Source organism: Hyperolius riggenbachi, chromosome 3, assembly GCF_040937935.1.
Source record: "Hyperolius riggenbachi isolate aHypRig1 chromosome 3, aHypRig1.pri, whole genome shotgun sequence".
NCBI lineage: Eukaryota > Metazoa > Chordata > Amphibia > Anura > Hyperoliidae > Hyperolius > Hyperolius riggenbachi.
The window spans coordinates 369,352,381-369,379,717 of record NC_090648.1 but is presented as its reverse complement, the minus strand read 5'-3'; the positions used below and the strand labels follow the sequence as shown (position 1 = coordinate 369,379,717).

At 44.8% G+C, this 27,337-nt stretch overlaps 1 protein-coding gene across 1 annotated transcript in view; it reads right to left on the bottom strand.

The window, feature by feature from the left end:
* Positions 1–727: 727 nt before the first annotated feature.
* The window catches only part of ATP6V0E1 (ATPase H+ transporting V0 subunit e1), a 32,052-nt gene continuing 5,442 nt past the window's right edge, over positions 728–27,337 (bottom strand). Inside the window, exons 2-4 of the mRNA XM_068277165.1 lie at positions 25,207–25,254; positions 3,217–3,337; positions 728–1,412 (exon numbers count right to left, since the gene is read on the bottom strand). Coding sequence (XP_068133266.1) covers positions 3,244–3,337; positions 25,207–25,254 — 142 coding nt within the window. The 3' untranslated portion in view covers positions 728–1,412; positions 3,217–3,243. The remainder of the gene's footprint in view (positions 1,413–3,216; positions 3,338–25,206; positions 25,255–27,337) is intronic.

Here is a 27,337-nt window from a genome sequence, read left to right as displayed (position 1 = left end):
AAGACGCTTGTCCCGATCCTGCCCAGCGCCTTGCCGGCTCTGCTGGACCCCCGATGGAAGTTTCCTCTGGGCCCGGGGTGTCCGGCTGGCCTGCTATGGGCGCTGACCGGGTGGGAGAGCAGTTTATATTATAGCTATGACTAGAACACTTGGGCTGCCTTTATGCTCCCCCTTACTGTTGACTAACTTGTGCACTTCTTGTTGAATATATGGAGCCGTGCTGGATTACGTCTCCACTTTATTATGTTCATATATGCTATTGGATTGCATAAACCTATTCTAATTCTATCATAGGACTCCCTGTTAAGAGAAACATGTTATTTGCTGACAATCGTCATTGTTTTTGTTCTTTTTTTCTATGTAAAAATAAAAGAATCTTTAAAAAAAAAAAAAAAAAAAAAAAAAAAAGAATAGACAGGTAGTGTTTGGCATAGGGTTTATAGTAGTGGCTTGATTAGGAAGTAGCTAGGGGTAGAATTTGTGCATGTAAAAATGCTTTAGCAGAATATGGGCAGTATTGCCAGTGCCTTTTTCCTACACATGCACTCTAGTCTACTCAAAAGCTTACTTTGCATGCTAAACATTTGAATAGAATGTTTGCAATCATCAAAGTTGCACAAAATTAATCTTTAACCTTTCAAAAATTACAGTATATCGATTGGTTTGGTTTCTTGACTTTAGCAATCAGTATTTCATCAAGGCAAAATGAGGACAACAAAGCTGAGTCTTTGTAACATTAGTCATTATCTTTATTGAAGAAGATCACAGCAGCAATCCAAAACAGCCAATCAGCTCCCACTTCCCGACTGCTGAATTATAGCTAGGCTGCTATGAGTCGATGCACATACTGTATCTGTTGTCTGCCTGTGCACTTCCTATGAAGGTTTGTTAGGATCTGAATCAGTAGTATAGAAAATATAACATTCATTTCTCAAAGAACAATCTTTTATTTTTATAAAAACAAGCAATCCAAGAACTTGAATAAAAGGCACATTCGGATGTGACAATAGCAGCATGTGTTTAGCATTACACACGGAAGAAAAAAAATGCACTGAAATTCTCATTTGAAGATCTTTCAATGTTGGAGTCACTGAACAGGGAATACTGAGAGGACAGAAAGTAGAAGACAAAACAAACTGTACCATGTGCCTAAGCGTTTGCAATTCTTTTCACTGCAGGATATAGAGTAGACGGTCCACAGTGATCTGCTGACACTCTGGAGCCTGGCAGGAAATATAAAGGCTCAAGTATGAAGTTCATAATAGGTTTATAGCACAGAGTGACAATCTGGCACAGCTGATGGAGGAAACACTGTGCCCACATGTGAGGAATGTAGAACAATTAATTTAATACAGAGCTTAAGGCAATTTAGTGAGAAGGCAATAACATTAAGGCAAATCTTCCAGGCCTCCCTGAAAAACAAAACAGAGGTGACATCAGGCATACGCAAGCTTGTCAAGTATTATACAGTAATGGCAATAAATTCTACAATATATGAATTCACGCGATCAAGGAAGCAATAAGTACACAATAAGGTGATAAGGGACAGCACTCCTAGTGAGGAGCGCTGTCATTTATCACCTTATGCTTTCCATTTTCTGGACTTTTGATAGCGAAAACTCTTCAGTGTGAATTGTATAAGTTTGAGGTTCTATTACATATTATTGAGGTTTGTCCGTAAAGTTGGAACATCTGTAAAGGATAGGCGCAGTTTGTTTGTAAATTAATAAGTACACAATACAATCTCTTTATAGGAGCAGGATTAAAGTGCAACTCTGTCCCCGTGCATGACTCGGATTAGAGCCAGTTGAATAGAGGATGAAGGCGTGGCGCATGCTCGATCCACTCCACCTCATCTTTCATGTATGCTTGCATGGCTGTGTACAGCAGTGTCCGGGAGACTTCTAAAGGACACATGCAGGGCCGGTTCTAGACTTTTTGGTGCTCCCCCCCCCCCCCCATTTGGAATGATCGTACAGCACCCGACAATTTACTCTGCTTCATTTAATGTTCTTACATGACATGCTGCAGCTCAACACAATAACACACTGGCTGGCTGTGAATCTGTGACAATAAACTGCTCCCGCTCAGCCACTCAATTTCTCCTCATTCAGGAAAGCAGTGCCACCTCCTCCCTTTTGCTGTGCAAGTCAAGTGAAACCCTGCCCTCCTGCCTCTCCCCTCCTTACTCGCTGTCAGACTCCTCACGCAGCACAACAAGCTGATTTTCCCCCAATGATGACCTCTTCACCTCGCTCTCCTCTTGCTTCTCCTACTCTGTCTGCATGCTGTTAGTGTAAACACAGTATAAACATGCTGCCCCTGTAATCTCTGCACCTGATGCAATATTTCACTTTGCTTCACGAGAGAACCAGCCCTTGACGCACACCCAGAACTCTCCCGGCTGCTTTGCATAGCCATGTGAGTAAATGCACGTATAGGGAATACAGAATGACAAGGCATGGACACAAGAACATTACAGGGAGAAAACAGTCACCACACCAGGAAGGCTCCTGCTGGTCCCCAGTACTCCTTTTCTCTGCAGATACCTTCTCTACATACTGCAGTCACAGTAGTGATGATCCATGCTCTAAAATGTTTACCTCACTCAGTCTTTCTGGTAATTAGCAATGTGGGTAGTTTAGAAGCAGCTTAGCTTTGAATGCCAAGAGTTGGAGTCAAGGAGTCTGAGTAATTTTGGGTACCTGGAGTTGGAGATTTCATAAACTGAGGAGTTGGATTTTTGTACCGACTCCACAGCCCCAGCTGCTCATTTTCCATAGCTTACATGAGTGGACATAGCCTTTCTAGGTAGCAATGTACTTTTAAGCTTAATTTTAGCTTCAGGCTATACACAGCTGATGTAAGTTAACAAATCTATATTCATATTAGTCTTCAGTAATCTGCTTCACAGCAGCAGTCACACTGGTAGAACGACAGGTATCACTGTGCAGTCTTGCTTAAACGTTTTTTTTTTTTGTTACTGAACACATGGGTCTGGACAGAGCCCACATCACTGCGAGTACTGCTGAATAATCGTGTTTCGGATAACTGGGCATCTACTGTGTATGTACATTAAATATGTGTATTTTTTATTTTTAAAGAAATCATAAGCAGTAATTTAATGTAATTTATAACAATCAGAACAAATACAAAAAGTTTTTCAAATTTTCATTTAAGAAGATTAAAATTTTTTACTATGAGCACATTCATTACCTGGATTGTTTCAGTGGAGGGGTGCATCTAAGACCAGTGGTATTTCAAGTAATATATGACGTCTGAACTCAGCTGAGGTCCAAATAACGGATTTACCTGAGCCAGAATAGCAATGAGCCAACTGCATGCAACAGAAAGAGAAATGCATTAGTCAGGACATGCAATCCATTTATTAAAATCAGTCTTAATTTGCTATCCGATCTGTAATTACAATGCAAAGAGATAGGACTCCCGGGCCAACTACTGACTACAACTGCCGGGCTATCTACTGGTTACAAACATCACTCCACAGCAGCCTGTATACTGACCAGCAGCTTTACCATCTCTGTACTGTCCCCTGCATACCTTTCCTGTTTCTGTACATAACCTGTACCGTTCCCCTGCATAAATTTCCTGTTTCTGTACACAACCTGTACCGTTCCCTCGCATACCTTTCCTGTACACAACCAGTACCGTTCCCTGCATACCTTTCCTGTTTCTGTACATAACCTGTACCGTTCCCTGCATGTCTTTCCTGTTTCTGTACATAACCTGTACAGTTCCACTGCATACCTTTCCCGTTTCTGTACATAACCTGTACCGTTCCCTGCATGCCTTTCCTGTTTCTGTACACAACCTGTACCGTTCCCTGCATGCATTTCCTGTACACATCCTGTACCGTTCCCTGCATACCTTTCCTGTTTCTGTACATAACCTGTACCGTTCCAATGCATACCTTTCCCGTTTCTGTACACAACCTGTACCGTTCCCTCGCATACCTGTCCTGTACACAACCTGTACCGTTCCCTGCATACCTTTCCTGTTTCTGTACACAACCTGTACCGTTCCCTGTCATACCTTTCCTGTACACTGGATTTCGACACGTGCTAAAGACAGGTGTAAACCTGGGATTCTACTGTAATACCAGTTTCCTGGCATCTTGATGATCTCTTTGGCTGCAGTAGTGTCTGAATCACACACCTGAAACAAGCATGCAGCTAAACCAGTTAGACTTCAGTCAGAAACCTCTGATCTGCATATCCTTCAGAGTTTACTAGAAGGAGACCCTACTGTATTTAAGAGTAAATAAATATGGCAGCCTCCATACTCCTCTCACTTTAGGATTCCTTTAATGCAAGCCAGAATTATTTGCATATCAACGACCATCTCCACTGCAGATCACCAAGATATAATAATTTAATGTGAACAAAAGAAAAAAAAAATGCAACAAAAAAACCCAAAATAGTACACCGTATACATTCTTCTCTGGTGAACATTCAATTTAAGCAGTACTCATAGCTGGGCATACATCATCCAAATGGGAAAGTGACCATCGACAATGGTAAATATATAGAAGCGGACATCAGTGAAGTACACAGCTGAAGTATCACAGGAAGATTATAAACTGTATTCATAAGAACAGGGCTGTGGAGTCAGGAGTAATTTAGGGTACCTGGAGTCAGAGTCGGTGTTTTCATTAGCTGAAGAGTCGGAGTATGATTTTTGTACCAACTCCAAAGCCCTGCATACAAATGCATGATCCCATCTCCCATAGGCCATCTCCAGGGAAGAATCGAACCAACCTGTGGGAAGGAAAAGCGATACTCACCTCTCCAGGAATGTTATCTCCAATCCTGACCGACTCTTCTCTTTCCAGGTCCCTTGTTCCCAGGACAATGGGGAAGTCTACAATGAGAAGCTCTATATGGCAATATATGGCTCCTTTCGCTCAACATCCAATAATGACCTTGTCCATCCAATCCACCCCCATGCCTTACCATGAAGCAGAGTACTAGTGCCCATCTCAGAAAAGAGCAACGCAGTATCTTCACTTCTGTCATAATGGCACCAGGGGACAAGGGACACAGCAAATCAAGACGAGGAACAGTGGTCACCTGTAAGCAGCTTTTCTGGGAAGAGGAGGGCCGACATTTCTACCCACATCGGTATTTATAGGGGGTGCCTGGAGTAGTTCATTCAATAGCCACTAAAAACAAAAACTCTTTGCAGACCACACAGTAAAACCTGAAAAGCCTACAAGCTGGGCACCTGAAAGATTTCTGCTGCAATATACATATCATAGCATACATATATAATATTTAATTAAATCAGATTGCAAAAAAATAAATAAATAATATATGAGAGATTTAAACTAAAATGAAGTAAAGCTCGTGGTGATGGAAGAAAAACAAACAGCTCTCTCAGGAGGAGCGTGTGCTGCGTTTTGTTTTGTTGCATTGCAGGATTTTAGGGGAAACACAGAGTATGCTAGGAGAGTGTGCAGAGCTGCTGGAAAGTACAAGGTTATATAATGCTGTCCCAGAAATTCCACAAGCTAATGCTGATGAATTCCACAATTCTGTTCAGCTCTAGGAGAAGATGCTGTTATCACTAGTTAGGACTGGTATTCAGCCTTCACTGCATGAAAACAAATACAAGCTTCTGTGTAATGCAGGAGCCTGGTAATGTGCCACAGCAATGTATGAAACCTGGATGTGAGTCAAATACCAGTATAGATGTACTAATGCTCTCTGCACTACAGAACAGAAGCAGAATTCGTTGTAGTCTTTGCGTGTGGTCACTTATACACTATGGAACATTTTAACCACTTGAGGACCGCCCCCAGCCGATGGGCGGCGGCAAACTCCGGGCCCAAACGACCGCAATACGCCCATCGGCGGGGGGCGGCTGCGGGAGTGGCTATGCGGCGATTGCGTCATTCGTGACGCGATCAGCCGCCGGGGACTGGCTCCGCCCACCGTTCGCTGTAACCCGCCGGCCGTTCGGAAGCACCGCCGGGTTACTAGCACCCGTATCGCCGCTGACACATTGTATAATAGGCTTTGTAATGTATACAAAGCCTATTATACTGGCTGCCTCCTGCCCTGGTGGTCCCAGTGTCCGAGGGACCACCAGGGCAGGCTGCAGCCACCCTAGTCTGCACCCAAGCACACTGATTTCCCCCCCCCCCTGCCCCCTGATCGCCCACAGCCCCCCCTCAGACCCCCCCCCCCTGCCCACCCCCAAGACCACTGTTTGCACCCAGTCACCCCCCTAATCACCCATCAATCACTCCCTGTCAACGCTATTTTTTTTTTTAGTCCCTAATCTGCCCTCTACTCCCTCCTGATCACCCCCTTACCCCTCAGAGATTCTCCCCAGACCCCCCCCCCCCCGTGTACTGTATGCATCTATCCCCCCTGATCACCTGTCAATCACCCCCTGTCACTGCTACCCATCGATCAGCCCCTAACCTGCCCCTTGCGGGCAATCTGATCACCCACCCACACCAATAGATCGCCCGCAGATCCGACATCAGATCACCTCCCAAGTGCAGTGTTTACATCTCTTCTCTCCTCTAAACACCCACTAATTACCCATCAATCACCCCCTATCACCACCTGTCACTGTTACCCATCAGATTAGACCCCAATCTGCCCCTTGCGGGCACCCAATCACCCGCCCACACCTCAGAACACCCTCAGACCCCAGCCCTGATCACCTCGCTAGTGCATTGCTTGCATCTATTTCCCCCCTCTAATCACACCTTGAGACACCCATCAATCACCTCCTGTCACCCCCTAGCACACCTACCCATCAGATCAGGCCCTAATTTGCCCCATGTGGGCTCCTGATCACTCGGCCAAACCCTCAGATCCCCCTCAGACCCACTTCCGATCACCTCCCCAGTGCATTGATTGCATCTATTTTCCCCTCTAACCGCCCCCTGAGACACCCATCAATCACCTCCTGTCACCCCCCTAGCACTCCTATCCATCAGATCAGGCCCAAAACATCCTGTTATCTAAGAGGCCACCCTGCTTATGACCGGTTCCACAAAATTTGCCCCCTCATAGACCACCTGTCATCAAAATTTGCAGATGCTTATACCCCTGAACAGTCATTTTGAGACATTTGGTTTCCAGACTACTCACAGTTTTGGGCCCGAAAATGCCAGGGCAGTATAGGAACCCCACAAGTGACCCAATTTTAGAAAGAAGACACCCCAAGGTATTCTGTTAGGTGTATGATGAGTTCATAGAAAATTTTATTTTTTGTCAAAAGTTAGCGGAAATTGGATTTTTATTGTTTTTTTTCACAAGTGTCATTTTTCACTAACTTGTGACAAAAATAAAATCTTCTATGAACTCATCATACCCCCTAACGAATACCTTGGGGTGTCTTCTTTCTAAAATGGAGTCACTTGTGGGGTTCCTATACTGCCCTGGCATTTTAGGGGCCCTAAACCGTGAGGAGTAGTCTAGAAAACAAATGCCTCAAAATGACCTGTGAATAGGACGTTGGGCCCCTTAGCGCACCTAGGCTGCAAAAAAAAAAAAAAAAGTGCCACACATGTGGTATCGCCGTACTCAGAAGAAGTAGTATAATGTAGTTTTGTGGTGTATTTTTACACATACCCATGCTGGGTGGGAGAAATCTCTCTGTAAATGGACAATTGTGTGTAAAAAAAAAAAAAAAATCATAAATGTGTCATTTACAGAGATATTTCTCCCACCCAGCATGGTTATATGTAAAAATACACCACAAAACACATTATACTACTACTTCTGAGTACGGCGATACCACATGTGTGACACTTTTTTGCAGCCCAACTGTGCTAAGGGGCCCAAAGTCCAATGAGTACCTTTAGGATTTCACAGGTCATTTTGAGACATTTGGGTTCAAGACTACTCCTCACGGTTTAGGGCCCCTAAAATGCTAGGGCAGTATAGGAACCCCACAAGTGACCCCATTTTAGAAAGAAGACACCCCAAGGTATTCTGTTAGGTGTATGATGAGTTCATAGAAGATTTTATTTTTTGTCACAAGTTAGCGGAAATTGATATGTATTGTTTTTTTTTTCACAAAGTGTCATTTTCCGCTAACTTGTGACAAAAAAAAAAAAAATCTATGAACTCACCATACTCCTAACAGAATACCTTGGGGTGTCTTCTTTCTAAAATGGGGTCACTTGTGGGGTTCCTATACTGCCCTGGCATTTTAGGGGCCCTAAACCGTGAGCAGTAGTCTAGAATCCAAATGCCTCAAAATGACCTGTGAATAGGACGTTAGGCCCCTTAGCGCACCTAGGTTGCAAAAAAGTGTCACATGTGGTATCGCCATACTCAGAAGAAGTAGTATATTGTGTTTTGGGGTGTATTTTTACACATACCCATGCTGGGTGGGAGAAATCTCTCTGTAAATGGACAGTTGTGTGTAAAAAAAAAAAAAAAAAAACAATTGTCATTTACAGAGATATTTCTCCCACCCAGCATGGGTATGTGTAAAAATACACCCCAAAACACATTATACTACTTCTCCTGAGTACGGCAATACCACATGTGGCACTTTTTTGCACCCCAACTGCGCTAAGGGGCCCAAAATCCAATGAGTACCTTTAAGATTTCACAGGTCATTTTGCAACATTTGGTTTCAAGACTACTCCTCACGGTTTAGGGCCCTTAAAATGCCAGGGCAGTATAGGAACCCCACAAATGACCCCATTTTAGAAAGAAGACACCCCAAGGTATTCCGTTAGGAGTATGGTGAGTTCATAGAAGATTTTATTTTTTGTCACAAGTTAGCGGAAAATGACACTTTGTGAAAAAAAACAATTAAAATCAATTTCCGCTAACTTGTGACCAAAAAAAAAAAAAAAAAAAATTCTATGAACTCACCATCCTCCTAACGAAATACCTTGGGGTGTCTTCTTTCTAAAATGGGGTAATTTGTGGGGTTCCTTTACTGTCCTGGCATTTTAGGGGCCCTAAACCGTGAGGAGTAGTCTTGAAACAAAATTTCTCAAAATGACCTGTGAAATCCTAAAGGTACTCATTGAACTTTGGGCCCCTTAGCGCAGTTAGGGTGCAAAAAAGTGCCACACGTGGTATCGCCGTACTCAGGAGAAGTAGTATAATGTGTTTTGGGGTGTATTTTTCCACATACCCATGCTGAGTGGGAGAAATATCTCTATAAATAGACAATTGTGTGTAAAAAAAATAAAACAATTGTCATTTACGGAGATATTTCTCCCACCCAGCATGGGTATGTGTAAAAATACACCCCAAAACACACGAGTACGGCAATACCACATGTGTGGCACTTTTTTGCAGCCTAACTGCGCTAAGGGGCCCAAAGTCCAATGAGCATCTTTAGGCTTTACAGGGGTGCTTACAATTAGGCACCCCCCAAAATGCCAGGACAGTGAACACACCCCACAAATGACCCCCATTTTGGAAAGTAGACACTTCAAGGTATTCAGAGAGGAGCATAGTGAGTCCGTGGCAGATTTAATTTTTTTTTGTCGCAAGTTAGAAGAAATGGAAACTTTTTTTTTTTTTTTTTTGATGTCTACAAAGTGTCATTTTCCGCTAACTTGTGACAAAAAATAAAATCTTCTATGAACTCACCATGCCTCTCACTGAATTAATTTGGGATGTCTTCTTTCCAAATGGGGTCATTTGGTGGGGTATTTGTACTATCCTGGAATTTTAGCCCCTCATGAAAACCTGACAGGTGCGCAGAAAAGTCAGAGATGCTTGAAAATGGGAAAATTCACTTTTGGCACCATAGTTTGTAAACGCTATAACTTTTTACCCAATCCAATAAATATACCGGTACACTGAATGGTTTTTTTTTTTTATCAAAGACATGTAGCAGAATAACTTTCGCGCTCAAATGTATAGGAAATTTTACTTTATTTGAAAAATGTCAGCACAGCAAGTTAAAAAAGTCATTTTTTTTGCCAAAATTCATGTCTTTTTTGATGAATATAATAAAAACTAAAACTCGCAGCAGCAATCAAATAGCAGCAAAAGAAAGCTGTATTAGTGACAAGAAAAGGAGGTAAAATTCCTTTAGGTGGTAGGTTGTATGACCGAGCAATAAACCGTGAAAGCTGCAGTGGTCTGAATGGAGAAAAAGGCTCTGGTCCTTAAGGGGCGAAAAGACTGTGGTCCTTAAGTGGTTAAATATTAGTTCCCTGTGGGGTCTTAATAGCAAAAGAGTGACATGCAATCCAACAGAAATCAAGACAAAAATGAGTGCCTGGACAAGAGTTATTTCTTAATATACAGTTTGTGTAGAGCTTTCTTTCTATATAAATAGAGGAACTCGGACCCTACAGGCTAAGCAATAAGAACTAGGATGGGGGGGGGGGGGGGGGGGGGGGTTTCCATAGGGATGGTCAATGAGATAAAAAGAATTCCAAGTTGATATTGAAATACTGTGAACACAACAGCGAATTTCAATGTCAAATAATTTTTGTATATGTAATCTGAACAACATGAGCTGAAAACAAAAATGTGTACTGCACGAAAAAGAACCAAGAGCCTCATATACACTGTGTAATTTCTACTAAAAACTAAAAATATTGGGAGAAAACTAAATGTATCCTTTGAGGTGTAACACTACACCTGAAGTCACACCAATGCATTACAAGGATATGCAAATGAACGGTAGGCTCCAGAAACCAATTGCAAAACAGTCCCCTTATCTTTAATGTTCAAAAATATACAATCAAGACTCTTCATCTGTGATAAACATCCAATAATAATAATAATAATAATAATAATAATAATAATAATAATAATAATAAATAATTTCAAGGGAAAAAAAAAAAGCGCTCCAGTGTCCACAATGCAATAAAAGTTATGCAGAGATATATTGCTCTAATGAATGCGCTGCAACTTGGCTGGCAAAATGTAATATGTACCGGTAAATTAATGATGTCCAGTGCAAATCACAGTATACTGTGATGTGCGCTTGACATCATTAATTTACATATTCAATAACAGTAATAAGCATAGGCCCATTACAGCTTAAATTGTTACAAAACTTGTGTTTTGGCCAATAACGCCAGCTTGTTCAGGGGCTAGATGGCCCTTCTACAGCCTGTGACGAATCAACGTTTATTCGTCCTAAAAAAGTAGTTAGAGCCTTATAAAATATTCCCTGTCGCCACTATTAACAGGGACAGCAGAGGGAAAGGCTTGGTTTATAAGAAGATCAGGGGAGCCAGGGGTTAATACAGTTTTTGGTTTAAATACACTTTTTTTTTCCCTTCACCAAAGGGCTGGAGAAATCTTTTCATGGTCAATGTGACAATCCAGCCCCGCGATCCCGTCGAGATCTGCTCCCGTTAGCGTACGCAGGAAGTACGGGCGCAGACGGACAACGAGACCAGTTGCTGGATCGTCAGAGGTAAGAAGAAAAGGCGACAGAGCGTGCCAATCCCGTCTAATCTGCTCCCGTTAGCATACGCAGGAAGTACGGTGAACAGACTGACAATAAAGATTGGTCGCGCAGCTGCCGACAATATGTAATGGGACAAACATCCCCAATCCCGTATTACTAGGCCACTGTTGCCATGCAGGTCTCATGCACTAGAGGGCTGCTGGAGGCAATTCACTGTGTGCGTAGTAAACGGTTAAGATTGGTTGGAGGTGCCCATACATGTACAATTTTGATTGTATATACAATCTGTAAACTAAAAATATCGATTTCGCGCTGGAAATCGGATAAATACACTGCCACCACTGTCTGATTGGATGAATGGAGCAGACAGTCTCCAACTAGGGCGAAGAGACCCCAACGCTATCATAAGACGGTAGCCAGCCCAATCACGTTCAACACGCTCAAGTCACCGTTCGGGGAATAAACACTTCCGACGGCTTAAAGACTGTGAGCAATGTGACGTTAAAGAAAGGTTACTGGGTCCCTATATGATGCAATCTCGAATTGTATTTATAATCGAGAAACGAAGTTATCGATTTCGCACAGTAAATCTGGTACTAGCTAATCCTAGAAGGAAGAAACGGTTATTTACAACCTAGCTAGCAAATCAACAATTTATAAGCAAATCATAAAACAATGCGGTAGTATGACTGACTCTTCAGAGGGCAGATTCGTTATAGCAGCAATCAGATGACCAGAACAGGCACAAGACTGAACGATAAAATCGTTAGTTTATTTCTAAACTACATACACACAGCTTATTTTAGAACAGATTGATTGACAGAGAGAAGAGAGGAAAAGAGAACAGAATGTCTTAATATACAGTTCAAATACCGTTATTGGTAGTCCATGCGGCAATCGCAAGTCTTTGGCGAAAGTCCCAAAATGGCGGTTGCCATGCGGCCAACAGGCCTTTGTTAGGAAGTTCCAAGAGGGAGGGTTTGCCCGCGTCCTTGCGGGCTGCCAGGATGTTACTAGGCATCAGATTGAAGGTAAAGGACACAGAGCTTTCTGGGCTCTGTCTGGTTATAGCCCCCACTCCAGCAAGGAGGGGTTAGGGGGCGTGGATCACACACCTCTTTGGAATAGGAGATCCCTGCCCCTCTTCGAGAGACAAAATTTTACCTGAATCATGATAAGTGTGCTCATCTGCACCCCGTACAAGTTGTGTTAAATCTAATAACATTTTTAGGTTTGTCAGAATTTATCAAGAACGTTGATACCAAACTTGGGGAATCAGACCCCTGGGGTATTAGAGGGTTATTTTAAAACAATCTTACGCTAGATCTGGCAGTCCGATTGGTCCGTAAACCTGTCAGAACCAGCGCCCTGTGGAATCCCATAACCTGTGCAGATTTCATGGGCAGGGAGATCTGCTATGTCAGGAATTATGAAGGAAATATGGAGGACATATGAATCTTGGGATTCCTGAGGTCACAGCAGGTTTTCCTAAGGTCATTGAGAAAGCCAGCTGTAGTCTCTAAGTGGCTTCTGCAGGATGTTAGCAGGACCTCCTGTGGCTGCTCTTTTCATGTACGGAGCTGAGGAGCCACCAAGTCGGGGTTAGGCAGTGAAGGTGTGAGATTTCCCTCCTTCTGCCTGGTTGGGGGTCCCTGTGCTGGCAGAAAATCTTTTCAACAGGAGGCTAATTAGCTGACCATGAAAAGATTTCTCCAGCCCTTTGGTGAAGGGAAAAAAAAAGTGTATTTAAACCAAAAACTGTATTAACCCCTGGCTCCCCTGATCTTCTTATAAACCAAGCCTTTCCCTCTGCTGTCCCTGTTAATAGTGGCGACAGGGAATATTTTATAAGGCTCTAACTACTTTTTTAGGACGAATAAACGTTGATTCGTCACACCTCCCCCTTTTAAGAGATTAGCTGGGGAGGAGTCAACAAGACTCTGAGTAAAGCAATCCACTGTCTGCTGGGTCTGGTACGCCACATTCGGAAAGGCTGGGTTGCGCCTGACCTTGGGGGGTTGCCTTTCACCCATGGCATTGGTCAGTGGGTTAGTCAGGAGGCTACAGGGCGTAGCACACATCCTGTAGTATCCCGCCGTTTCCAGAGAGGCCTGTACCTCTGTCATCACAATCTGATCTGCGTCTGGTTCAACGGTCAGATTGTCAGCTGACAGCTGTCCTAGTACCAGGGACGAGTGATCGCAGTGTTGCTCCCAAGTCGGGGGGAACACAGGGATGTCATCCGGGTACGTGACTGTACAACCGTGTTTGCCCTTCAACAGGTCGTTCCAGGCCTGTTGGAAGGTGGCTGGGGTATTCCTCCTACCAAAAGACATCCGCATCGAGGCGTTTAAGTCCAAGGGCAGGGTGAATGTGGATTCCAGGCGCGCCTCTGGCACGGTTGGAATCTGCCAGTATCCGTTGCTCCGATCCATGATAGTCAGGTAGTTGGCGGATGCCAGCCAATCCAACAGATCACCGAGGGGAGTCATGGGATACGCAACAGTTACTGGGATGTCGTCCGGCATCCTATAGGCCTCACAGAACATGGTGGTCTGTGAGCTAGAGGATTTGCGGAGGACAGACATCTGTAACATCTCCTCATACTTCATCTTCACTTTTGCTTGCACCTCCGGAGAGGCGCTGTAGGGGATCTGCCATAAGGGCTTGTGAGTCCCCGGGTCCCTTCTGTGAACTGCTGTATCCTGCCCAGGGTTGCTGCAAATATCTCGCTGTGGGGGGCGCAGTGCGCTTCAGCGAGGCCTTCGGGGAGTACGAGAGGTGGGGGGTGACTTTCACATCATCCGCCAATTCTCGTGTGGGAGCTATCAAGCCTGGCAGGGGACCTGTGTCTTCCTGTTCTAATTGGCCGTGCTCTCCCAGAACTAACTGCGTTCTATCTGAATAGGCTTCTAACAGATCCACATGGACCGTGCTTTCACCTGGGGTGTCAGTTACATGGGGAATGGGTTCACTGGGGTAGTTACCATTCTCCCTGTACACCTGTAGTGGAGCTTCCACTGCTGGCGGCTTAGCGGTCTGGCCACTAAGCGCACGCAGGTTGGAGTCGCTCTGTAGTATCCTCACGGATGTGGGACTACAAGTCTCAGCCAGCTGCCTAGTGTGATCTGAGGTCAGCTGCTGAAAATCAAACTCTCTGGGGTCAGAGCTGACAGGAATGCCTGCAAGCTCTGAGCTCAGGTTACCAACAGTACTGTGTGTGTCTGTCTGCACAGGTATACCACAATAAACATCACCTTTTGGGTAAATCAAAATCACGTCAATATTGACATTGGTCCGGGGGTCAGAGATATCAGGGGAAGTCGAGACTCCTCCAGATAGTCCTGAGTCCGGACTACCGGTGACACTGAAGTTGTCACCCAGCGTACTCTCACAAACATGCACAACATTATCAAAAGCATTTGCATAACATGATATGTCATTTTTAGCATGAGTGTCACCCGCCTGAAAGTCAGAATTGTCAGAGGGAATCCCTGCTGTCAGCTCTGAGTTCATGCGGCTGGCCATAGAGCCTGTAATGGCCAAAGAATGTACAGCGTTTCTATCACAATTATCACCGACACCTGCAATTTCATTAGTAATAACAGGTGCAGAAAGAGATAAAAGACAGTCAGTTGCTGGTACATGTAAATCTGAGGGTACCTCCCGCCCAGCGGCGTTAGGTACAGTAGCCATAGCAGGTAAGGGTTTGACATCTCCCTGTTTTCCCATAGGCTGGTACAGTACCTGGTGGTCAGGGAGTCCTGCTGGGCACTCCTGCATATCAGCAGAAAATTCCGAAGGGCACACAAGCATGCCTAGATCAGTGCCAAGCACAGGAGGAGAGGGAAACTCAGCAACAGCCCACTCTGGAAAACCCACCCCCCATCCGGCCTTCTCGGGGCCTGGGATAACAGGGTTGTGGTGGTTGGGCCTGACTTCAGTCAGGGTGAGGAGCTTTTGTGGGAGAATATCTTCCTCTGTGGCAAGGTCGGAACAGACCAAGGAAACATCTGCTTCTGGAGCACTGGAGCAAAAGATGATCTGGTCGTCCACTGGAGCACTGTGAAGATTTCCGGAACCGTAGAGCATCTCTGACACGCTGACAGGCTGTGCAGAAGGTGATGCAGGTGACGGATCAGGGTTGCTAGCCATCTTCGGGCTAGGGACGGTCGTTCTCTTCCTCTTGGGACAGAAGAACTTTATGTGGCCAGTTGCGCCACAAAGATTACACGTGCGAATGGCAGGTGTGTCAGACTGGGATGCAGCAGTAGCAGCAGCTGCAGGTCTCAGTGGCACAAAGCTCACTGGACCAGGAGGAGCAAATGCAGTAGGCTTACCTCCTTCCAAGTCTTGGGACAGTGTTCTGTGACTGTCCAGCACCAGAGTTCTCTGGCTGTCAGGTACAGGAACCTGATGGTACGCCCTCTCAGAGGTGCGCACAGGAAAGTCTCGTTCCGTGCCCTCTTCCATGGCAGGAAGTTTTGCTGTGGGGGGTCACGGGTAGAGGTTTGCATCTCTCCACCGAAACACATAGTGAAGAGTGCTGATTTGATTGGGTTAGCTGGGCCAACTCCAATTCACGCTGGAGCCGTAGCTCTTCGATCTGGAGATCCCGCTGGCGCAGACACTCTCGGTGCTCCTGGTATCTGCGCAGTTCCTCGCCGGTCAGGTTTGCCAACTCCAATTCACGCTGGAGCCGTAGCTCTTTGTCCTGGAGATCCCACTGGCGCAGTCGCTCTTGGTGCTCTGCTTCACGCTGGAGCATCCGTGCTTCATGCTGGAGCATCTCTGCCTCATGCTGGCGCTGACATTCTTGGAACTCCTGGTACAAGCGCAGATCCTCGCCGGTCAGGTTTGCCAACCACTCCGGGGTTATCAGGACTGCAGGGAATAGAGGCATCAAGCAAGGTGGCGACAAGGATTCCATCTCTGGCGTAATGCCACCAGCTCAGCCTTGTCTGTGCTGCAAGCAGCAATGCCGTGCGATTCGCAGAGGGCTTGCACGTCAGGAACTGACCAATTTTGGTGAAACTGAACTGAATCAGACATTCAGAAGAGAAGAGTATAAGAAAGAATAGGATATAGCAAAGAAAAAGTTAGGAAATGTAGACCAATCTATTGCTATCAATGTGTACCGTTTTGTGCCCAGAACTTCGGTTCTGCAAGACAGGATACTTAGCGACCACTGTCTTATTGTTCTGGTTGCAAAGACTGAGTTTGTCAGATCTTTGCGCTCTGATTTCCCAAAAGCTGGCTATGCCTGGTTTTGGGGTGTGCTATCCCACCGCTGCCACCAATGTGACAATCCAGCCCCGCGATCCCGTCGAGATCTGCTCCCGTTAGCGTACGCAGGAAGTACGGGCGCAGACGGACAACGAGACCGGTTGCTGGATCGTCAGAGGTAAGAAGAAAAGGGCGACAGAGCGTGCCAATCCCGTCTAATCTGCTCCCGTTAGCATACGCAGGAAGTACGGTGAACAGACTGACAATAAAGATTGGTCGCGCAGCTGCCGACAATATGTAATGGGACAAACATCCCCAATCCCGTATTACTAGGCCACTGTTGCCATGCAGGTCTCATGCACTAGAGGCTGCTGGAGGCAAATTCACTGTGTGCGTAGTAAACGGTTAAGATTGGTTGGAGGTGCCCATACATGTACAATTTTGATTGTATATACAATCTGTAAACTAAAAATATCGATTTCGCGCTGGAAATCGGATAAATACACTGCCACCACTGTCTGATTGGATGAATGGAGCAGACAGTCTCCAACTAGGGCGAAGAGACCCCAACGCTATCATAAGACGGTAGCCAGCCCAATCACGTTCAACACGCTCAAGTCACCGTTCGGGGAATAATCACTTCCGACGGCTTAAAGACTGTGAGCAATGTGACGTTAAAGAAAGGTTACTGGGTCCCTATATGATGCAATCTCGAATTGTATTTATAATCGAGAAACGAAGTTATCGATTTCGCACAGTAAATCTGGTACTAGCTAATCCTAGAAGGAAGAAACGGTTATTTACAACCTAGCTAGCAAATCAACAATTTATAAGCAAATCATAAAACAATGCGGTAGTATGACTGACTCTTCAGAGGGCAGATTCGTTATAGCAGCAATCAGATGACCAGAACAGGCACAAGACTGAACGATAAAATCGTTAGTTTATTTCTAAACTACATACACACAGCTTATTTTAGAACAGATTGATTGACAGAGAGAAGAGAGGAAAAGAGAACAGAATGTCTTAATATACAGTTCAAATACCGTTATTGGTAGTCCATGCGGCAATCGCAAGTCTTTGGCGAAAGTCCCAAAATGGCGGTTGCCATGCGGCCAACAGGCCTTTGTTAGGAAGTTCCAAGAGGGAGGGTTTGCCCGCGTCCTTGCGGGCTGCCAGGATGTTACTAGGCATCAGATTGAAGGTAAAGGACACAGAGCTTTCTGGGCTCTGTCTGGTTATAGCCCCCACTCCAGCAAGGAGGGGTTAGGGGGCGTGGATCACACACCTCTTTGGAATAGGAGATCCCTGCCCCTCTTCGAGAGACAAAATTTTACCTGAATCATGATAAGTGTGCTCATCTGCACCCCGTACAAGTTGTGTTAAATCTAATAACATTTTTAGGTTTGTCAGAATTTATCAAGAACGTTGATACCAAACTTGGGGAATCAGACCCCTGGGGTATTAGAGGGTTATTTTAAAACAATCTTACGCTAGATCTGGCAGTCCGATTGGTCCGTAAACCTGTCAGAACCAGCGCCCTGTGGAATCCCATAACCTGTGCAGATTTCATGGGCAGGGAGATCTGCTATGTCAGGAATTATGAAGGAAATATGGAGGACATATGAATCTTGGGATTCCTGAGGTCACAGCAGGTTTTCCTAAGGTCATTGAGAAAGCCAGCTGTAGTCTCTAAGTGGCTTCTGCAGGATGTTAGCAGGACCTCCTGTGGCTGCTCTTTTCATGTACGGAGCTAAGGAGCCACCAAGTCGGGGTTAGGCAGTGAAGGTGTGAGATTTCCCTCCTTCTGCCTGGTTGGGGGTCCCTGTGCTGGCAGAAAATCTTTTCAACAGGAGGCTAATTAGCTGACCATGAAAAGATTTCTCCAGCCCTTTGGTGAAGGGAAAAAAAAAGTGTATTTAAACCAAAAACTGTATTAACCCCTGGCTCCCCTGATCTTCTTATAAACCAAGCCTTTCCCTCTGCTGTCCCTGTTAATAGTGGCGACAGGGAATATTTTATAAGGCTCTAACTACTTTTTTAGGACGAAGAAACGTTGATTCGTCACAAGGCCTATGCGGTTTTTCTTTACGGTACATTTCTTTTAAGTCAGGGCTTGTACACACTTAGGGCTTTTGCCCTTTAAGCGCCGACAATTTTTAAAATCGCCCCCTAAAAGCGATTGTGCAATGATTCCCTATGAGAGTGTTTACATCTGAGTGACTCGTTTCTGATCCGCTCAGTAAAGCGCTGCCTGTACCATTTTCTCAACTTTTTGCTTAATGGAAGGTATAGGGAAATCGCAAAGCGCTTGAAAAAGTGCTTAGTGTATCGATTTCCCCAGCGCTTTTAAGAATAAATACATTGTATTCTTTCCCGGGCCATAAAGAGAAAAATTGCTCTGCAAAAGCGCTTTATACAAAATCACAGTGCGCAGCTAAGTGTCGGGAGGAGAAAAGAAAAACACGGGGGGGGGGGGGGGGAAATCGCAGGCGTTAGTGATTTTGATTTTATATGTGAACAAGCTCTCAAATCTTTCTTAAAGGTGGCCACACATCACTTGATTTTCCACCAAGAGATTAAGTAATACATTTTATTGAACGAACAACAGTTTGGTCGACTAGTGGCCCACACACTGCAAGCGAGATCTGGCATTCTCCTTCACTATTCGAGATGAACGATGTTGTGCCTCTATGCTCCGAAACCAAAAATGTATTCTGTGTCGATCTAAACCATGCAAACATTAGCCGATTATTTTACTATTGACCGATAATTTACACCCTGTGTAATCTAGGAAGTTCAAAAATACAAAAAAGAGGAGACACAGAGAGCCCAATATAGTGTAGTATGTACTGGTGATAGTGTTTGATTCAGTAAGTATATATTTGTATATTCACAAACCAGGGTTACCATCCAGGCAACCACTGCAAGGGCAGGTGGGGGAGATTAGACCTGTCTCCACTCAGGATTAAGATGTTGCTCTCTGTAGATCGGAAGAAAGGGGCAACACCCCTCCACCAAGGATGGATCCAGATAACGTATAAGCAGACAGGGGTGCCAGTAGGATAAAAATTGCTAACAAAAAAAAAAAAAAAAAAAAAGTTAAAAACAGAGGAGGCAGTGGTAGACTTACCTTCTCCAAGTACACACAAAATACTTTTGATAATATTTAACAAAATTGTTTATTTACATACTCCAAAAGTGCTGTGCAACGCATTTCGCAGGCATGCGCAGCTTCATCAGGCAATAAACTGAGCATATATCTATTGCAGGCCTAGTTTAAAGTTTGGCACCTCTAGGCTCTTTTTAGCCTGATGAAGCGGGATATGCCTGCAAAACCCATTGCACAGCACTAGGAGTATGTAAATAAACAATTTTGTTGAATATTAGCAACAGTGTTTTGTATCTACTAGGAGGCAAGTCCACCACTGCATCCTCTGTTTTTAACTTTTTTTTAGCAATTTTTATTTTACTGGTGCCTCTGTCTGCTTATAAGTTAATCTAGTAATAAGTTACAAGACAAAAGGAAAGGCATTCGGTGGAAATTAAATAGGAGGTGCAGAGGTGCTCTATATGCGGTTGACAGGATCTATGGGCACTTTTATTTGGCCTGAAGAAGTGGGTAGGATCTTATATACGAATTGGTCTTCATTGAGGTAAGCCACCTCACACTTTTCATTTTAATGGTTTTAACATTTTATCTTGTGCCGCCACCCCCCTCCCTTTGGGAGGGGTACCACCAACATCTGACCTTATAGGTCATCAGAGTGTGTGTACTTTTCACAAAAGTGCGACCGCTTCCAGTTGATCTGGATACCAGAGTGGAGTTGGAGTTCCACATCTCCACCCTCCTGCTGTGGTCGATTGCCCTTCTGCAACCCACCTATGTGAGTATCATCCAATCACCACCCATCCCTGGCTGAATTTTCGTGATGTACTGCACCATTTAGGCTCCCGTTGTATCTGTTTTTTCCTTTTAGGGTGCAGTCCTTTACACAAACTACCACAATCTATTAAGTTGGTCGATTCAACCAGATATTGGTCAATTTCCACTGATCGAGCAGAATGGAACATAATCCATTCTCCCCAATTAAATGATTAAATCAAATAGTCAATCGTACAGGAAAAATCAAGTAATTTATAAGCACCTCAAGTAGCAGGCTGAAAAAGTACAATGTTGCAAAATACATATGCATTTCCTACAGCCTCTATTTTAGCCTGGACTGCTACGCTAGTTCCCTGTCTGGCCTTTTGAGCTCCTCAGTGTGGCTGGATAGTGTAATGGTTAAGGGCTCTGCCTCTGACACAGGAGACCAGGGTTCAAATATCGGCTCTGCCTGTTCAGCATGCCAGCAGCTTATCAGTAGGAGACTTTGGGCAAGTCTACACGGCTACTGCCTATAGAGCGCGTCCTAGTGGCTGCAGCTCTGGCGCTTTGAGTCCGCCTGGAGAATAGAGCGATATAAATGTTATTTGTCTTTTGTCTTGTCTATATGATGGTTATTAGCCTACCATCTTTATGCCAATTACAGGTCTCCCCTAATGTCAGCGTTCACCTGTTTAGTGATCCAGCAAGTTTGATAATACTTATGCTCAACACACACCATACAATCTTGGTTGTACAGAATTACCAAGTCTATGTAGTATAAGGGCCAACAAATTGAAAATACCTTGAATGATTGATTGGATAAGCTCTTATACTACATGAAAGCGGTAAGATTTAATGTCAATTTGATAAAATCGGATCTCCCGAAAAAATAGAAACCTTTTTTTCATTGGACTGAAAATTCCAATCGAATTTCCCAGTTTCTTTGATTTTTATCGATCTGGAATGCCAGATATTTTTCTTCAATCTTTCTAAAGATTGTATGGTGTGTGTTAGATTGTCAATTAATACACACCCTAGCAATTTTGTCAGAGTTTCCAATCATTTTTATCATAATTTGGGAAAAATTGAACATACCGTATATCCTCGAGTATAAGCCGAGTTTTTGAGGCCAAAAAAGTGGCCCAAAAGTGGGGGTCTCGGCTTATACTCGAGTGCCCACCTCCCCGAGTGCACCTTCCTTCCGCAGAGTGTAAAAAAAAAAAAAAAGCTGAGCAGCGCTAATGGTTGATTAACTTCCCCCTCCCGCTCGCCGCAATGTATACAGTAACCCGCGTGTCCTCCTCCCCGCTATGTGTAAAGTGCTGTAATCCATGTGACAGTCTCTCCCCGGCAGACTGGAGTGTGTTGCCAACCTTGGAATTGTCCTCCGTGTCCCCCGAGTGTCACCATATGCAGCGCAGCTTTGAGTAACTCACAGTGATCCGCGCTGTGTTCGGATGCCTCTTCCTGCCTGTCGCAGGCTCGTTGCTATGACTCAATCACGTGCACCACGTGCGGCGTCATAGCAACGAGCCTGCGACAGGCAGGAAGAGGCATCCGAACACAGCGCGGATCACTGTGAGTTACTCAAAGCTGCGCTGCATATGGTGACACTCGGGGGACACGGAGGACAATTCCAAGGTTGGCAACACACTCCAGTCTGCCGGGGAGAGACTGTCACATGGATTACAGCACTTTACACATAGCGGGGAGGACACGCGGGTTACTGTATACATTGCGGCGAGCGGGAGGGGGAAGTTAATCAACCATTAGCGCTGCTCAGCTTTTTTTTTTTTACACTCTGCGGAAGGAAGGTGCACTCGGGGAGGTGGGCACTCAAGTTAAACATAGCGGGGGAGAGGGGCATGTGGGTTACTGTACACATTGCGGCAAACGGGAAGGGGGCACAGATTACAGTACACATAGCCACGAGCAGGAGGGGAGGGGGGAGTTATGTGATCATTAGTGCTGCTCAGCTTTTTTTCCCTTTTTTTTACACATTGCGGTGGGGGAGTGCAGGGGGGCACGCTGCCATTAGTGATAGCTTTTAACGCAGAACTCAGTACTTTCTCTCTGCTCTATAAGATACGCACCTTAAGATAGTAAAGAAAAACAATTCTTTGTTACAGCTGATACAAAATCCTGCAATACATCTGCAGTGCGTCTACTTCCTGCTTTCATGGAAGCAGACATATTAACATCCTGTGCTTTCAAATGAGCTTATTTACCTTGACAGGTGACACAGGAGAGTTCAAATTACAATTTGTGATTAGACAGATGAGGAGGAGGAATTATTTTTATTATTAATGCTGCTGCATTTCCTACCCTCGGCCTATACTCGGATCAATCATTTTTTCCAGGATTTTTTGGTAAAAGTTGGGGGGTCGGCCTATACTCGAGTCGGCTTATACTCGAGTATATACGGTACGTGTGTGGTACATTGGTTATATTTTTGAAATGTTACAATCTGAAAAATTGATTGCAATTCTTAAATTGAACAGATAAAAAAATAAAAAAAATTGTATGGTGTGTGGCCTCCTTTAGACTGGGCCCTACAGGAGTCGATATTGATATCCGGCCTAATCGAATTTGCTAGATATCGATGACACAAATGATTTTCAAATAATTGATTTTCATGCGTAATCAATTCCATCAATCATGCCAGATGTAAGATTTTACTGGATCGGTGGCAGGTCGGAAACACGTCGTTAGCAGCATTTGATTTCAGGCTGATTGACAGCAGAGGTGCTTCTCTAACCTGTCCACCAACACTTCCTATTATATATTCTCTCTACCACCCAGGCTTCTACCCATCTCTTCACTCCTGGGGAGCTGTGTACTACATGACAAACACTAGAGGCTCCTAGTACTCTTAGTAAGGCACGTGCTGAGTGCTCCTAGTTTTTGGCTCTAATGGCAGGGACACACTGCACCCCGGGAGGGAAGAGAGTGGTGGAGAGAAGACATGGGAGGAAGCGTTGGCAGACAGGCGGGAGAGGCTCTGCTGCCCCTACACTTTCATGCTGGATTTACTTTACAGGAGCCTATGGGCACAAATATCCAGGCACCTTAAACTTTGCCCTCCATGAACCTACAAACCCCCACTGAACCGCAAATGTGTTGGCTGTCCCAGCAGTCACTTCTCCCTTACCCATCATAGATAGCTACAGGTGCCCCTTAGTATTAGGTAGCCAGAGGTACCCGCTGTATTAAAGTAGCTAGAGGTGCCACCAAGTATTAGGTAACTAGAAGAACCTCAGTATTAAGTAGCTAGAGGTGCCCCTGACTGGGGAGATCTTGTCAGTGGAATGCCAAGAGCTGGGCGAGTAACCTCTCATTTACACTCTCATCAGGACTCTGCATAGGTAAGGAGGGAATGAGCTGTCTTTCCATCATAAGGCGCCTGTAGGCACAGGCCTACAGTTCCTTATGGTAAATCCGGCCCGCTGAAATCTATTGAAAATCTATGTATATTGTGTGCGGGGCTTTGATCAAATAGGTCCCTGTCTGGTCAGATAATGATCTGAGAGAGATCTGCTGGCCATATTGGCCAGTGTATGGCCCAGCTTAAATCAACTTATTTTAAGTGCATCTGTCACCGGAAGAATCACAAAAGATTGCTTCATGCAATATTTATCCTACGTGTATATGTGGCGTTAGAAAAGAATGGCTGATTTGAGGAGAGCCCAATCATCCAGTTAATTTGCTTTCTGATAGACTGCCTTTAAGGGGAACCTGAAGAGAGGAATATGGACGCTACTATCGTCATTCCGTTATACGCAATGCAAGTTGCCCAAATTCTGTGCTAATGCTCTGCCTCTATTATTATAAGTCACTGGCCCAGAATAAGCATGCAGATCGAAACCTTTGACTCAGGTCTGGCTCACTGGCTGCATGCTTGTTGCAAGCACGTGACAACACCAAGAGCTCAGCATGACAGCCAGGCAGCCTGCTTTGTTTATATGGGAGTGAAGATGGCAGCCGCTGTATTCCTCTCACTTCAGGTTCCCTTAAGAGCTCTTTTCCACTATGAAATGCAATCGCGTTTCAATTTCCACCATGCTATTGCGCTACTATACTCAGTATAGTAGAGCTCAATCGCATCCAAAACGCGGCAGGATAACTATTACGCTTGGACCAAAATCGCACTAATGGAAATTGCTGCTGCAGTTTCCATCAGTTTATTGTACCTGCGTTTTGCGATCGGAATCAAACCGCTAATCGCAGGGTAGTGGAAAAAAGGCCCTTAGTCCTCTCTCTCTCCAGGCTAGGGGGGGAATCACAGATACAGGTGTCACATAGGCTCTGACAGACAACCACACAACAGCTCTGAGACAAAGTCTGTGTACAGTATACATACACAAGATCACATGGGAGGTACAACAGCCTGTGCTGAACGAGAAACTGTCATGGATTTAAACAAGTCTGCGGAAGACAAAGCCGGAATTTAGCAAGAGAGAACCTGAACCTTCAGTTAGAGCGATTGTGGTCGAAACTGGGCGTTGGTCAGAAGATGGTAGCCACAAATTTACCTCAGCATCACTTAAATACCTTTAATGGGCTGTTTTTACTGCCACACACAAAAAGCGCAAGACTATTTTCTCACAAAGAAAGGCAATGGTGGCATAGGCAAAACAGTGCAGACAAAAGGACACAGATCAATATAAAGCAAGGGAAACAGGTCAGCTCACACTGACTTTACAGGCTGTGCTCATACTTACAACAAATAGCAGCAAACTGCACACGTCACTAGCATTGTGTTGATGACCCTGTAAGAGAAAACAAGATGGCTGTTAAAAGCAAATACTGTAAAGATCGATTATGCATTCAGTAAGATTAGCAGCTCCAAATTACATACACAGCAGAAATTATGTTTGATTGTTTCATGAAATGTCTGTGTGATGGAGATCTAGATGGCAGGTTTCCAACTCCAGTTTATTAAACCACTGACCGAGTACCCAGAATTGCTCCAACTCCACAGCCCTGCCCCCCCCCCCCCCCCCCCCCCAACAGCTACGGCTCAGACGGGAGCCTACTTTGGAGTTCCTGCAGCAAGGTGCTGCTCACTTGTCCTCCACCCTCAACAGAAGGGAACAAGCTGCTCCAGAACCCAAACAGAGCATTACATTAGCAAGAGGTTTTCAGGCTAGGCTCACAGTAGGATGTTGCAGCGCTGCATTATAAAGTCTTATAACGCAGCTTACCACAATGCAATAAAAGTCTATGCGACAATCACACTGCGACATTAGCCTTGCATTGTAACGTGTAGCATTATGGTAACACTGCTGCAGTGTGTCACCTCTAAACGCACACGTTACCAGGTACAGGAAAGCACACTTCATTGCCTGTATGATTTATTATTATTAATAATAATAATAATCATCATATTTAGTAGTTATATAGCGCCGACATCTTCTGCAGTACTGTACAGAGTATATTGTCTTGTCACTAACTGTCTCTCAGAGGGACTCACAATCTAATCCCTACCATAGTCATATGTCTAGTGTAGTGAATGTATCGTAGTCTAGGGCCAATTTTGGGGGAAGCCAATTAACCTATTTGTACGTTTTTGGGGTGTGAGAGGAAACAGAGTACCCAAAGGAAACCCACACGGACACAGGGAGAACATACAAACTCCTTGCAGATGTTGACCTGGCTGGGGATTCGAACCAAGGACCCAGCGCTTGCAAGACGAGAGCGCTAACCACTACACCACCGTGCTGCTTTACTGTACCCATTTTATGTGACGGTAAAAAAGCATTAATCTGCATTACCACTTTTTTTGTAGTGTTGCGTGCATTGCAACTTTACAACGCAATATCCTACTGTGAACCTTGCTTCAAATCACTGCTGCTTAAAGAGTAACAGTCAGGCATAAAATCCAAAATCAATTCTCTATTACAAGCTGTCAAATAAGTAAAAAGGATGCTAACCAGGCAACTCAAAAGTTTAAAATCAATTTTTTTTTTCTTCACCAATACATTATTAGTCCCCATGCCCCTGGCTCTCATCTCGTACACTGGCGCAGAAGAGAAGTTGTAATGCATGCTAATTAAGCCTGATTGGCTGAAGCCTCTGTCCCTCACCTCTGTTACTCTCTGATTGGCCGCCTGTTTTTGGTCGCACTCGCAGCTGCTAGGGTGCAGGAAGAGGGGCCAGAAGCTGTCTTCGCGCCCCCGTCCCTCCTGTTGTGTGCCATGTCCGACCCCTCTCAGCATTCCTGCCACAACCCCCTCGCGCATCTCCTCTCCTCCCCACACTATTACACTGCGAAGGGGAGAGGAATAAAAGCAGTGCACACAGAGTCACAGACATATGGTTCCAGGCGCTGGAGTTCTTGTCCATACCGCCGGCGGTAGTGCAGAGAGTATAGACAGAAACTTCAGAGCCACCATGAGCAAAAGGAGTCTGCTCCTACTGCCTTTATTCTTCTCCGCTAAGCTCTGTGATAGTGCAGGGAGGAGAGGAGATGCGAGCGGGGATGCGGGGGAGGCGGACGCCGAAGCCTGTGAGACCCAAGATGGCCCCTGCCATGAACAGTATTCTCTATTCATTTGATTATATAAAATACACTGAAATCAAAATGTGGGCAGCGCAATACATCTGTTATGCAAGTAGAGCAAGTAATTATCTACTTAAATGTGTTTGTTTTCATGGCATAGTATGGCTAATAGTTGCTCTTTAAACACTTCCTCCTTCTGGGTTGAAGGAGGAAACGTAGTAGTCACGTGACGTGGCTTAGAGTGGGACGGGTTAAAGAAGATGCTTGGAGTGGGACGGGTTAAAGAAGATGCTTGGAGTGGGACGGGTTAAAGAAGATGCCTGCTGGGTACTTTTAACCCCCTCTCGCAC